We start from the raw sequence: 14791 nt of genomic DNA on the forward strand, positions 1-14791 counted from the left end.
ACACAGAAACACCAGACAATCAAAATCGCAGGACATGTAATAATTTACTAAAATTAGAGCTATGTTGGACTGAACTAGGTAACTCAAATACATAACTAAGAAAGTAGTAGGGGATCAATGTAGGCCCTATATCGAATTCTCCTTTTTAACAACTTTGAAAACTTTTAATTAAGATCCAACACTGTGTAATCACACTGCACTGTTTTAGCTGGTGATAAAGCACGATCAGTTCTTTTCCAATTTCCCGTTTCATAACCTGCCTTAATTTCACTGCCTCTCCATAAGTTAGTCGGGTTCCTGTTCTATATACTTAAAAAGAAGTTTGAAAAGAATACTTGTTTTAGGACTAGGAAGCCAGATGCGTCATGATTTTAGCGCTAAAAACCATTCGACTTTCCACAATGGACCTACATACATCATCACAGTATAGCAGTTATCACCAATCGCTACCCTTGCGGTACTGGCGGACCTGATGCCGGTCTCTGCGAGGAAAACATATTACATGTACTCGTTCTCTGGCAACCCTATTATCCGTTATAAAATGGGTTTCAGAATCTATGCAATCTGATTGGTCAATTGTCATGCATTGATTTTTACTGATCCACACTGAGCCATGCGTCCGGTGAAATCCGAACGCATGGCTCAAGTCTTGTACAGTGTTGTAAGTGCACCGAGCACATGATGGGGAAAATGGTTGTGGGCCCATGTTATAACACAAATGATGCACAGGCCATTTTCGTGGATCAGTGAGAATTGGATGCTCTTGTTTAATTCTGGAACAGCCACAAACCCAATCGCTGCGCTCGTGGGTTTAAATAGTTAAACTCGCGCATCCAATTCTCACCGATCCACTCTGTCCTGTGCATCATTTATATAACTGCTGTTGTTCACATGTCATTGTACAAACCCCAACGCTGCAATAGTCGGAATGGTGCCTCTTGTTTGCTTGGTTGTTTTTAGAATAATTACCTTCTCACGTTCTGGTTTCACACTTATAGTTTAATCAGTTACAGACTGATGTTTTGTTATAGGATAAGTGTTAACAAATTTGTCTTGTTTTATCTTGAATGCATAAGGTTGAAATGATATTAGATAAACAAACTGCTACTGAGAGCCAAAGATGACAGCAGATGTTCATTATAGCTTATAACTGACGTGAGGATGATCGTAAACAATTTTCCACTTAAAACGTTTGAAATTATTGTTACTGATAGATGTTAAGTCTCATCAGACGTTGCCTTTCTGTCTGTCTCATTTTTTTTTCGCAAAGTAAGTTCCTTTATATCGCGGGAATGAAGTACAAAAAAAAAAGAGATAGAGAGAGAGAGAGAGAGAGAAAGAAATCATAGCGTAATTTTATTTACAAGCACTGGTGTACTCCAAGCCGGAAACTTGTTTCTGAAATGGACAATTTTCATACGAGAAAAATAATTACAAAGCTGTATCTTCTGAAACGGTTTTTGATTTTGCTTTGTTTATTGAAATCTTGCTAATTCATAGTGCAGGACCATTTCCTACGCAAATATTCTATGAATTCCTGAACTTTTGCACCCAGATGACAAGTCAGTGTGTCATGTGCTGATGGGAATTCCCACTTCATAGGATTGCGACATGATGGAAGCAAGATCGCAGTCTTTGTTGATTCTTTTATGGTTGATCAAAAACGGTATGTGGGCAGGGAGAGAGAGAGAGAGAGAGAGGGGGGGGGGGTGGGGGAGAGAGAGAGGGAGGGAGAGAGAGGGAGAGAGAGAGGGAGAGAGATGGGGTCGGTGGAGGTAGCTATGAGAAAGGGAGAGACAGGAAGAGAGAAGGAAAGAAATAAAGAGAAATAAATGTTAAGTGAACATGATAGAGTGGAAGAAGCAATCATCAATTATCTATTATCTATTGTCTTTCTGATGGAATGTTCATAAAAGATATTTGTTGTTTCAGGGGAATTAGTGAATCGTTTACAATATATCGCCGCAATGTGGTTGATATAATTATGATAATTATATTATATATAAAAAAACCTATTACATGAGTGTCTATACATATACTAATATTAATTGTAATAGCCTCTCGTAATGCACTGAAGTCCATCAAGAATGATGCTCATGGCGCTCGTACATAACCAGCATGAACAGTACATAATACGGGTGCACGTCACGTGACCGACACCCACGAGTCATACAGCCCACGAGTCATACAGCTCACAAGTCATACAGCCCATGAGTTATACAGCTCACGAGTCATACAGCCCATGAGTTCGACACTAAGCTAACAAGGCCCACGAGACCGACACATTAAGCGCTGTGTTGTATCTGTCGAACTCGTGGGCTGTTTTCACTTAGTGTCGGTCTCATGGGCTTTATTTGCCTAATGTCGAGCTCACGGGCCGTAGGACTCGTGAGCTGTATGATTCATGGACCTGTTTTCAATGTCGAACTTGTGGGCTGTATGACTCGTGGGTGTCGGTCTAGTGGGATGACCCCCATAATACCACCATACAATATTTAGGTACGATAACTTATCAGAGCAAATGAAATACAAACAAAAACAAAATGCTTTGCTGTAAATAACGAAATTAATCTCAGAACATAGTACAAACCCATCATGTACGAAATATGCAGTAATGCGTACAAAACAATTCAAATTATAGCAATCATACTTCATTCACACTAAGAATCAAACAGATATGTTTTAAGGAGTTGCTTAAAGGATTTTGGTTGAGGAAACCTGGCGAAGAAAAAGGGGAAGATTGTTTCAGAGAGAAGGACCAGCATGGGAAAAGACGTGGTCCCCCAAGTTTAAGAGGATCGAGGGACCTGGAGAAATGAAGTACCAGCTGAACGGAGTCTACGAGGGGGTTGATATGAATGTATGGAGCTCTGGTAGAGTGGCGAGGTCCATGGACTTTGTGGAAGAGCAGTAAGAGAACTTTGAAGATGATGCGCCTTTCGACTTTTAACCAGTGAAGGGACTGAAGAACGGGAGTTATGTGACAGGATTTCTTAGTGAGGGTGACAAGTCGAGCTGTAGAGTTTTGGAGGCGTTGGAGCTTGGAGAGCTGTCGTTGGGTTAAAGGCCGGGGAGAGAGTTATAACCATGCCCGTTTTAACGGCAGACGGTGCACTGTATAGGCCTACTGGAGCTATGTTAAATACTTGCTGGATCAACAATTAGTGTTTAAATTGTGCCGGGTGTGCACTGGAAATTTGTTAGATTTGTTTGCTGGATGAGTGTTTAATTTTCATGACTGAAAGTTAGACGGGGATTTCAAATATGTTGGGGTAATGTTTTAATACCAACATCTCTTGAACATTGAAGTTGTCAGTGTGTTTCTTTTTCATCATGCCAACTTAACGTTGATCAAACAATGCTAAGTGATGTCGGTGGAAGATCTTTCGAAGATGATGCAAACACACACACACAACCACACACACTCACACGCACACACACACCCACACGGCACACACACACACATACACACACACACACAATCCAGCTTGGAAAGAATGAGGGATCCATATTCTTCGAACTTAAAAAAAAATAATTATTTTATTTGAGACATTTATCCAGTTCGAAGGAGGTACATCTGCCGCAGTAACTCCTTTAGTCACTTCCCAGCGTCGGACCAATATAGATTGAGCACATCGTTAGAAAACGACGTTGGTTTAACAAGATCCAACACGCACTGCGTCAACGCTTACCTAGCATTGTCCCAACTTTCGTTTCATGCTGAGAGAATGTAGCTTGCGCAACGATAAACTGGCGGGGAATCCCAGTCACAAGAGTTCCACACAAGATCCGATTGTTGCGGTCTTCAAGTACATTCAACAGTAATTCGCTTCTTGACTCTCCGCAAAATTATAGAAAAAAAATGAAGAGAGATAAAGAGAGAGAGGGGGGGGGGGGTAGAGTGCGAGATAGAGAATTTAAAAGAATAAAACAGAATGCAACCGCACGAAAAAAATTCTCTTTCTGGAAAAAAAAAAAACCGAATACAAAAAGTATTGGGGCAAATTTTAATGCAGCTGCATGAAGCTTCTTTGCGTGTATTATTATGGACTGATATTCGGAATGGGAATGTAAGAAAAAATGAGGAGGGATCGACTCCAGTCATGTGGGCGTGATCTAGACTCACTCCACTCAAAATGAAGATTTTCCACAAACTGCGCATCATTCTTTTGTGGCACAATGAAAATTATTCTCGTGGTACATTTATTTTTTAAAAACACACAAACTGTGAGATAGAGTTCGGTGTTGTTAATGAAATCTTCAGAGGCGTTCCTGTTTTGCAGCTTTATGTCAAACTTTTCGTTCGCATTTAGGGCTGCCTGCATCCAGTACAACAAAAGGAAACTAACAGAAATTAGGTGAGTCCATTTCGTCTGGTATTTGATAGGGCAAATATAATTTTCTTACATTGTGCCATTGTAGAATGCTGGAATAAGAGACATTGAAATGATTAAACTTTTCTGCGGAATCACCTTCAGTAGGAATTCATCAGCATAGTTAGACTGCGAGTGAGTACTTATTTCTGTTTCATTTTTTCTTTCCGAAAAAGGGGGGGGGGGCGTCGTGGACTCTTTATTATTTTATAAAGTGATATCATAAAATAAAGAGCTTTGTGGAAGATAATGCAGACAATACCAATGACAAAAGGGTACCAATATAAACATGAGCACTCTCTACCTGTGTATTTCTTGATAGGAGTATAGCAAGACTATTTCTTAATGTAATCTTTGCTTACTTTGCTTTACTTTTATAACACATTTGAATGAATTGTTAAATATAGTGATTTCAGAATTTTGATGATAGTTCATCTTCCACGTAGTCAGATATATCCATGATATTATTCGTAGCCACCCACCATGCCTTAAACGCACATGAAAAGTACATGTGGAAAGAATGAAAGAAACTGGATTACAAAACCAGATTAAAAAAAAACAATAAAAAAAAAACATTTGTCTCCTCATTTTCTTTCTGTCAACTCAGAATGGCGGCAACTGCAACGTTCATATTCCTGGCTACCTGCAGTATTTTCCTTCGACATGTTCAAGGTAGGAATCAAACACTGAGTACCTAGTATTTCCTACTAAACAAATCGTTATCATATCGTTATGTGGTAATCACAATAACAATATCATCTATCTATGTGAACATGCGGGTAAGTGATTAATTTGAAGGTGATATGAAAATGTGAGGAAAATGATTTCTGTTTTGTTTCCTAGCAGATATCAATTAGAGAGATGGAAAATGTTATATTGATGAATAATTTTCCTAATTTCCATTATAAGAACAATAATATGTTTAAAAAGAAAAAAAAAACTGTAAGGGTTTTATTGTCAAAGTCGGCTTTACATGCATTTTTGTTTCATTTATGATCTCCGACTTTAGACAGGTAACGCGATAACGCCCCATCTTTACATATATACATATATTTAATGAGTTTGAGTTTGAGTTTGAGTTTATTTATAAAAACAACATGTACAAGAAAGTTTGAATACAGGTTTATACATTAACATTAATACATAGCACACGTAATAGTCCGGGAGCCAGCGGGGGTCAGCCTAGCTGAATAGGTTTCCAATTTTTATGTATATAGCAATTTAGTACATATGCCCCTGAGTATGGAAATGCACGTCTGGCTGGTCATCGGTGGTGGGTGTGGCCAGGAGGGCCACAAAAAGGACCCCCCAAAATTAGGCTAGCCTAGCTGGAAAAGTAACCCCATGAAAACAACTGGAACTTGTTCGTTACACTTACAGGATAAATGAATGACCATTGCCAGACGTTTTAAGTGGTGGGGGGGGGGGGGTAGCCGCCAGACGCTCTTAAAGACCCAACTCCAGCTAGGCTAGCCTAGCTGAAAAAGTAACCCCATGAAAACCACTGGAACTTGTTCGTTACACTTACAGGATAAGTGAATGTCCATTGACAGACATTTTAAGTGGTGGGGGGTAGACTACAGACGCCCTTAAAGACCCAAATTTTTCCAGCTAGGCTAGCCTAGCTGAAAAAGTAACCTAATGAAACCTACTGGAACTTGTTCGTTACACTTACAGGATAAATGAATGACCATTGCCAGACGTTTTAAGTGGTGGGGGGTAGCCGCAAGACGCCCTTAAAGACCCAAATTTTTCCAGCTAGGCTAGCCTAGCTGACAAAGTAACCTAATGAAACCCACTGGAACTTGTTCGTTACACTTACAAGATAAATGCATGACCATTGCCAGACGTTTTAAGTGGTGGGGGGTAGCCGCCAGACGCCCTTAAAGACCCAAATTTTTCCAGCTAGGCTAGCCTAGCTGAAAAAATAACCTAATGAACCCCACTGGAACTTGTTCGTTACACTTACAAGATAAATGCATGACCATTGCCAGACGTTTTAAGTGGTGGGGGGTAGCCGCCAGACGCCCTTAAAGACCCAAATTTTTCCAGCTAGGCTAGCCTAGCTGAAAAAATAACCTAATGAACCCCACTGGAACTTGTTCTTTACACTTACAGGATATATGCATGGCCGTTGCCAGAAGTTTTAAGATGTGGGGGGGGGGGGGGGGGGTAGCCGCCAGATGCCCTCATAGACCCAATTTTACCAGCTAGACTATAGCCCTGGCTGGAAAAGTAACCTCCTGAAACCCACTGGAACTTGTTCTATGTTTGTATCTCACCTGATAAACACTGTCGACATAGTATTCTGGTGTTCTTTCAATAACTTTCCACACTTTTGAGCCATATATGACCACCAAATTCACTCCTCAGATCATCTAATGCTAATGATTGCTGTCAAGTGCTAATATTGGTGAAGTCCGACTACGTCAACAGTCAAAATGTCAATGAACTATACCATTTGAAAATCTCTGTAATCACAAAGTCGATAAGTGGACGAGACATCACTTCGCTTTTGCCTTTTTAGATGGCGAATATGTGTAAGCTTCCGTTTCTTATTCATACAGCACCAGCATACATGTCTGAGAATAGCGGTAAAGAAGATTAGAGTCTTTGGCAAACAAGTGCAAAATTAAATTCTGTGCCTTATTTGCTGAACAAACGTCGTAGGAGGACAACGACCTGTTAGGCAATATGGCGAACCAATAGCTCTATATTATTAGTGTTTTAGAATAAATGACAATGATGTAGTTCTGAAGCATACTCTTCATTAGATACTTTTGCAATGACTCAATGTATACTTTTAATCGAACTAAGTATATATCCATGACTTGCTCATGAATTACGGCAGAACAATTCGTTGAGGAAAGTTTTCTGTCATGTCATTACGGAAGAAGTGAACGTGTCAATATTTTGATATTTGTTCCATAATTATTTTTGAAGTGGTTAACTGTATTTCCCTAAAACATTTGTTCTTTTATATATATACCTACGTTGCATCCAAATGCCTATTCGTTGAAAAAATGCAGGCCATGTATTCAAAGGTCAAAGATCATAGGTTATGGAAGTAGGGTATACAACATTTCACTAAGTTGTTGGTTGTTGTTGTTGTTGTTGCTTTTTTTTTGGGGGGGGGGCATGATTCAAAGTGTCCTAAAACCTTGTATAATACATGTATTTAGTTTTGTAGTCACGACTCTTGCTATGTATGATGCCAAACTCTTCCCGCTCATACAAATGCAGCCATTTCAGGGAAATAATTATGATATATTAGTTCATGATTTGGTAATGCTGAAGTGGTTCATAACATTCCATTGATACTATGTATAGAACAGAAAGTGAATTTGGCGATGGTATATGATATCCGCAATTTACTCTTTGACAGGTTCTATCATCCGATTGATAATGTATAAATTGAATATACAGTAGTCCCCTATTCAGTAACTACAGGTTAAGTTAGATAAACTGCATTCATTTTGCACGCGACCATGGCGTTATAGCCAAAGATGATTGAATTCTGTAAATCCCTGTGTGCCTGCACAGGATTGGAAAACGAAACAACTTTCTGTGTATAGAACAACGAAACAGAAACTGGTGCATGCATTATTCTCAGTCACTTTGTTATTCATAATGATGGTTTGCTCATTGCAGTTCCGGAATCTCAGCTCGAGGGACTCGAATTGATCCCAAATCAGTCGGCATGCGTGTATCACCCAAAACAATATCTGAACACATAACTGCAGTCCCCCATAGTCTCTATTGGTTGCCGATAAGGGCTGGTATCAAGTTTGATTTTCATATTATTTACAGTACCTTGTATTTAAATGTTTTCATCGAAATGCCCGTATACGGTATGCGTATCTCAGTTAACTCTTTAAACCATAGTTGTAATCTACGTGCCAAGAATCTCATGTTTTCAATAAGCGTGAACTCCAAGACATGTCGTGATAAGGACTTTAAGACAATTGGCATCGTCATTATAAAACGAATTCCCCTTTTACAAGACACGTTTCAGATTTTAGATAGAAATATGGATTCGTTTGAATGCATACAAACAGCTTCTTAAATCTTCTTACATTTTGTTTTTAAGATATGGTGTATACTTTAGAAGTGTAAGAAGCATGCTCTTGTTTTAGAGGCTTTGAGTACTGGTAAGAAGCATATGTTATTCTGATAGATTATGTGAATAAGTACGCATTCAAGAACGTTTTGAATAAAACGTATCCAGACAACTGCATATCATATTTTCACCTCTTCCTTCATGCAGATGTATACTCTTGCCGAGGAGGTTTGTTTGATAGATATAGTGCTCACCTTATTGAAAAGGTAACTGGGTAAATTTTTGGTTTCAGTATATCATTCAAACACAACTAAGTTAACTTTTACATTAACATTTTCACAACTCACAAATTCCACACGCACACACATTTCATGATTCACAAGATCCAAGTAAAGGGCCGTTCACATTGGAGCGGTTTTGCGGCAGCGGCAGCGGCGGCGGTTTGCCGCTAAACTCTGCCGCAGCGGCACGCTGTGCACACTGGAGCGGTTTGCCGCGCGTAATATGCAAATTAGATTGTTGCCCTTGGGCACCTGCAGTTTACTAGTTATCAATTACATAATTATCATGCACATGTATACCGTGAATACATTCCCCATGGATCTGAGAATTTACAAAATCACCTTTCCAAAACGAAACAAACAATAAAGGAAATCAAGGATGCGTAACATGCAAGAAGACTATTGGACAATCAGTACTGGAATCTCAGTTCTTCAACTTTTTGCTTAAAAAAAAAAAAACCCACTTTCAACACAGACTGTTCAATGAAACTGCAAAATATTCCTTGTGTTACTGATATTGGTATGCCAGCAGAAATGATTGCATCGGATCACTGCCATATATACCGAGAAGGCGGTACATAAAATGTGTACATCTAACACCTCAATATCTCAAATATGATCTGCGAATGCCACATTTTCCTTGTTTTAGTTTTATTGTTTTTTTTGTTTTTTGTTTTTTACAAAATTAGTCAGCATCCAAAGTAATGATATCTTGTCTTGTTTCATTTTAACGAGAAAATGACTATTTTTTTTTCTGGTGTCGGCAAAGTAGTCAACTGTATGAAAGATGAGCTCTTTAAAAAAAAAAAAAACAAACAAAAACAAAAACAAAAAACAAAAAAAAAAACAGCAACATACTTCTTTATTTGTCATTCCAATCTTTTACCATAGAATAGTATACCGGTATTATGACATATATACATATATTTTTTAGATCATCATGATTGTGTCATTCATTTTCATGTGCATGTTTGTGTAATGATTTTTGTACTTCATAACTCACTTTTCCTACTGCGCCTTGAGCACGTTAGTCATGTGGAATTGGCACATTAAATGTATACTGTATCATTATTGTCATTATTACCGATGAACTCTATATGGATGAAATGTTAATGTTTGATATGATTTCTGTCACAGTTCATGCTCTTTCTGGAAGTGTAGTCACAAAGGTGAGGGGATGTTTTAGGGAATATGCCTACCATTCACTCTCCTACTCAAACCTACTAGATCTACGTATGTACAATGTAGAGTATAATGTAATCCACAAACGGCCCATCATAAACTCACCCACATACTGTACTCCCAGCTATGGAAAAACAAGAGTAGCATTTTCACTCTCCACAACATGTGTTTTATATTATGCATGGGGAAGAAATTAATGGCAGATTTGCATCCTCTTAGAAAAAACAAACAAACGAACAGAAACAAAAACTACACACACACAAACGATCTCAGTTTGGATTTCAAATTCATACACCTGTATTACACCATCAAATCTACGCTTTCAGAAATCTGGATAGCATTTTAACAGACAGTCGATTTCCAAGTGAACCACACAACTGTTGGGTAAAGTGATTACCAAAAGCCAACTGAGGTCGGTTTTTATCTTAAGCAAGTTTTGTGGAATTGCACTAAATCTTTTCTTCGAAATTTAACCAATGAAAACATTAGTTAACAGGAATTTTAACCAACTTATGTCGGTAAATGACAAACATCACTCGAAATACACTTCAAACAATGTACATACACTATTAATACAAACCACACATGTCAAATTTAGCACTTGAGACACTAATTCAGGACAATTGTTGCAACATACAATCTCATTTGATGTGATCTAATATGGCAGTCTGTTGCAGAAATAAAGTACAGTGTATACATATACTGTTAACATTTGCGAAGGGAAGTAATGTAGCACATTCACATGTAAAATGAAAATTCACAAGATCTGACACTGTATAAGCAACTTTGTAAATCTGAATGGATAGACATGAGTTGTCAAAACAATACAGTAATGGTAGTATGGTACTGGATTTTATGAATGATTGAAGTACATGTATGATAATTAACACCAATGTAATTTGTATCTTGGACCAATTTTCTATAAGCATATTATTCTCATCTCCTACATCTGAAAAAAAGTAGAAATTACGCGGTGCGTAATATATGTGACCCTGCACCTCAAAATAAACAAAAAGTCGCCAGACATGAATTTTTAGTTAAGACCATATTCTAAAAGAGCAGACTTTAAGCTTTAAAATGATGTATAACTCAAATCAAATGGACTCTCCTAACCTATCTAAATATTGGAAAGAAAGCACAAACTCAGGAAAAGTGCGAACTGAGAAAAGAGGCTCTGAAGTACAGTGTCTATTCAAGCGCTTAATCTTTACCAAACCGTGCTGGCTGTGCGATGAATGGGACAAAAACAGGAAGTAAACCACCAGAGTAACAACAATGAAGGTATTATCAGATTAAACTGAAATTAAATATGCCTCATTAACACATTCTGTCCATAATTAATGCCAACTTTCAAAGCAGTAGCACCATCATTTCAAAAGTTATTAGAGTTGAAAGTGAAGAGTATGGACAGGGTTTCTTAGAAATGAAAAGGGGATTCTGAAGACACACCTAATCACACTATTCTACCAAAAATGTTCGTGATAAACTGCTAAAAAAACACTTTCCTGCCCGTTTTATGATACCAAATTTTGGCATAATGTAGAAGAAGACCCGTTCTTTTAGAAAATATGAAAAAGTCAAGTTCGGCTAGGTTGACCCATTTCACTTATTTTCAGTCCTCACGCAAAATCAGTGTGTGCGACTTTATGTTCGTTTTGAGGTGCATGGTCACATATGTCCCCACCGGAAGTAGCATTTAGTAGCAAAATGTACAATATAGGTCAAAAATCAAGATCAAAGGTCAAAGAAGTCAAAGGTCAAAATTCTGTGTAGAAGTTTTGAAGCCCTCACCTAGTGCCATCACATAAAGCAAACAGAATTGAAATCGGGTTAGAAATGGCAAAGGAGTAGCAATTTTAAAAATGTACAATATAGGTCAAAAATCAAGGTCAAAGGTCAAAGAAGTCAAAGGTCAAAATTCTGTGTAGAAGTTTTGAAGCCCTCACCTAGTGCCATCATATAAAGCAAACGGAATCGAAATCGGGTTAGAAATGGCGAAGGAGTAGCATTTTGTAGCCAATGTACAATATAGGTCAAAAATCAAGGTCAAAGGTCAAAGAAGTCAAAGGTCAAAATTCTGTGCAGAAGTTTTGAAGCCCTCACCTAGTGCCATCACATAAAGCAAACGGAATCGAAATCGGGTTAGAAATGGCGAAGGAGTAGCACTTTGAAGCAAAATGTACAATATAGGTCAAAGGTCAAGGTCAAAGGTCACAACTGAAATTCTGTGTAGGAGTTTCAAAGCTCCCATGTAGTGCTATCATATAAAGCAAACAGAATCAAAATTGGCTCATAAATGACAGAGAAGTAGCAAATTGAACATTTTGATCACACACGGACGCACAGACGGACGGACAGACGGACGGACAGACGGACGGACACACACACGTACGGAGCCCGTTTCATAGTCCCCTGCTCGAACTCGTTCGGCGGGGACAAAAAGTACTTGTATCACATGTACATGGGTCTAGGGCAATTACCCCCTGGGCAATTACCCTGGACCCTTCCCCTGGTTCTAATCCTAATCCTGAACCTAATCCTAATCCTAACCCTAACCCAAACTCCTAACCCTTGACCTAATCCTAACCCTAATCTCTACTCTAAACTTACCACTAACCAGTATTTAGCCAGGGGGTAATTGCCCTCTGGGGCAATTGCTCGGATACGCATGTACATACATGTAGGACAGGAAAAATATAGGAGAGAATAGGATTGAGAGAAAAGAGCAGTACAGTGTTCATGAAATGAAGTGAGCAAGAAAGAGCGGATACATAGGGGTGGATGAGGCTTGAGATTTACAATGATATGGACATGTATTGAAGTTACAAACACAAACACACACAAAAATCAGGATAAGCAAAGGAATACAACAAAAATGGGCACCTAGGTGCTTACATGGTTCAATTTAGCTAGTCAGATAACAAAATCAAGTAGCAAACAGAATAGCAACATATTACGCATATAATGCGATGACCTGTTATGAGTTATCTGACATCAAATACTAATTTAATGCAAGGAAAATACAAACTGAGTATTCAAGATTATACATGTAATGAAAATGATATTTAATGCCATGTCAACATTTATAGATTTGGGTTTCAAGATGAACTTGAAGCTTTCAAAAATCTGTAGTAACATGCTTCAGGTACACTATAAAGTGCTTGGTCTACTGCTAATTATTTTACTCATTGCCATGCAGCATAATACAATATTGCATCCATACTCCAAAGTCAAATACACACATGTGACAGGTACAATTGTACTATGTAGGTACATAGTGAAAAGGTGGAATTTCATCACATTTTTGAATAGTATGTTGGCTACTGGCCTACCTGGGAGCAATGCAAAGAATTCTTGTGTTGTGGACCTGTACATGTATTATGCTATCACATTTCTCCTGAGTCGAGTTCTAACTGCGAAGTGATACACAATAGCCTGCCTTGTATGATAATCATGAAGAACTTGATAACTTCTTACGAACATAGATGAAATTGCTTGGGGTACATCTTCACTACTCAAGTGATACATGAAGGATGCCAGTTGAAGACAATTATATATTGTGTTTTCAAATTACCATTCACATTATAAAGACTGAAAGTAGTTTGATCCACAATATCTTGGTTAAATTTTCTATAGATTTTTTTTTTCATTACCATGGCAACAATTAATTACATACCACATTTACCTGTAATAGTGGCCACATATGCCAAGTTCTAGGTCAACTCCTAAAAAAGCAAGAGAGTTGTTGTAACTTGGGTTGGAACCAGGTGCAAGCATGGTTAGCAACAATACTGTTGACAGATATTTAGGCCAGGTGAGGTCATTTAGAACTAGTCTCCATGGCAATGTCACAGTTTGGTGCTCTATACATCCGTTGTCAACTTGTACACACTATGTGTGGGCATGGTGTGTAATAATGGAATTAGCAGATTTTCACATATTCGATACTTGTCTACATTATCATAAGTAAAACTAACTCCTTGAAAAGTGAATACATGTTTCAAAGAAGCATTGACCACTAATAATATCAATATAAAGGTACCTTATCATTCATACATGGTACAGGTGTATAGTCAAAATACAACAATATCCAAATGGCAAATGGCTTGTGAAATAACATGGTCACTGTTTATGAGGAGATCACAATTAATGGGTCAGTACCTATTTCCCTATAACATTGTATGTACTTCTCAAGCAAATGCTGTTTTATTATGCAGACTTGATACGGGAAGGGTGGAGATGATAAATAAATGGTAGCATTATGGTTGACTCGGCAAATTTAGAAAATAAGGGATGGATGCCAAAGTTTCAAATCCTCCTTGTTTGTACAGGAGTCCCTTTTAAAATGGTCTCACCGCCATGCAATGTGGCCAGTAGTTGCGATTTAGAACAAAGACCAACTTGAAGACAAGATCAGCTGCACCCACAATGCCTTGAGGACTGTGCCCTGTGCTCCACAACTGCAGATACATGTACCTGAAGAGGGTATAATTTGCTTTCTCCAATAAGAAGAATGAAGGGCTGTGACTGCGGATGTTCTGTGTCGACCACATATGAGTAGTTAAAACAGTCCTTCCTGGAAGAATGAAAAAGGCAGGCATATTATGGAAACAGTGTAAAAATTTTGAAGACATGATGTGCACTATTTTCTTATACCTTTATACACATGGTATTTCCAGTAAGTTTGTATCATATATTTACTAGCAACTCCAGCAAACTCGGAGCAAGAGTGACCAAGATCAGAAGGTCATTCTTTAAAGCTGAAGATCTACTATGCACATGCAGGAGTGAGTCAAACATGATATCTGGAAACAGGGGGGCAAAATTATTTCAGAAGGGAATGGGGAGGTAGTACAGGCCTGTAAGAAAGCTACAGATCACAACAGAACAATTCA

At 38.3% G+C, this 14791-nt stretch overlaps 1 protein-coding gene across 1 annotated transcript in view; it reads left to right on the plus strand.

Annotated features, from left to right (window-relative positions):
- Positions 1 to 4243: 4243 nt before the first annotated feature.
- LOC139722725 (uncharacterized) overlaps positions 4244 to 14791 on the plus strand; it is a 28051-nt gene continuing 17503 nt past the window's right edge. Inside the window, exons 1-2 of the mRNA XM_071634014.1 lie at positions 4244 to 4358; positions 4981 to 5045. Coding sequence (XP_071490115.1) covers positions 4252 to 4358; positions 4981 to 5045 — 172 coding nt within the window. The 5' untranslated portion in view covers positions 4244 to 4251. The remainder of the gene's footprint in view (positions 4359 to 4980; positions 5046 to 14791) is intronic.

This window comes from Diadema antillarum, unplaced genomic scaffold (assembly GCF_040938485.1).
Source record: "Diadema antillarum isolate AM-2024a unplaced genomic scaffold, OU_Dant_1.0 scf00000170, whole genome shotgun sequence".
Lineage (NCBI taxonomy): Eukaryota > Metazoa > Echinodermata > Echinoidea > Diadematoida > Diadematidae > Diadema > Diadema antillarum.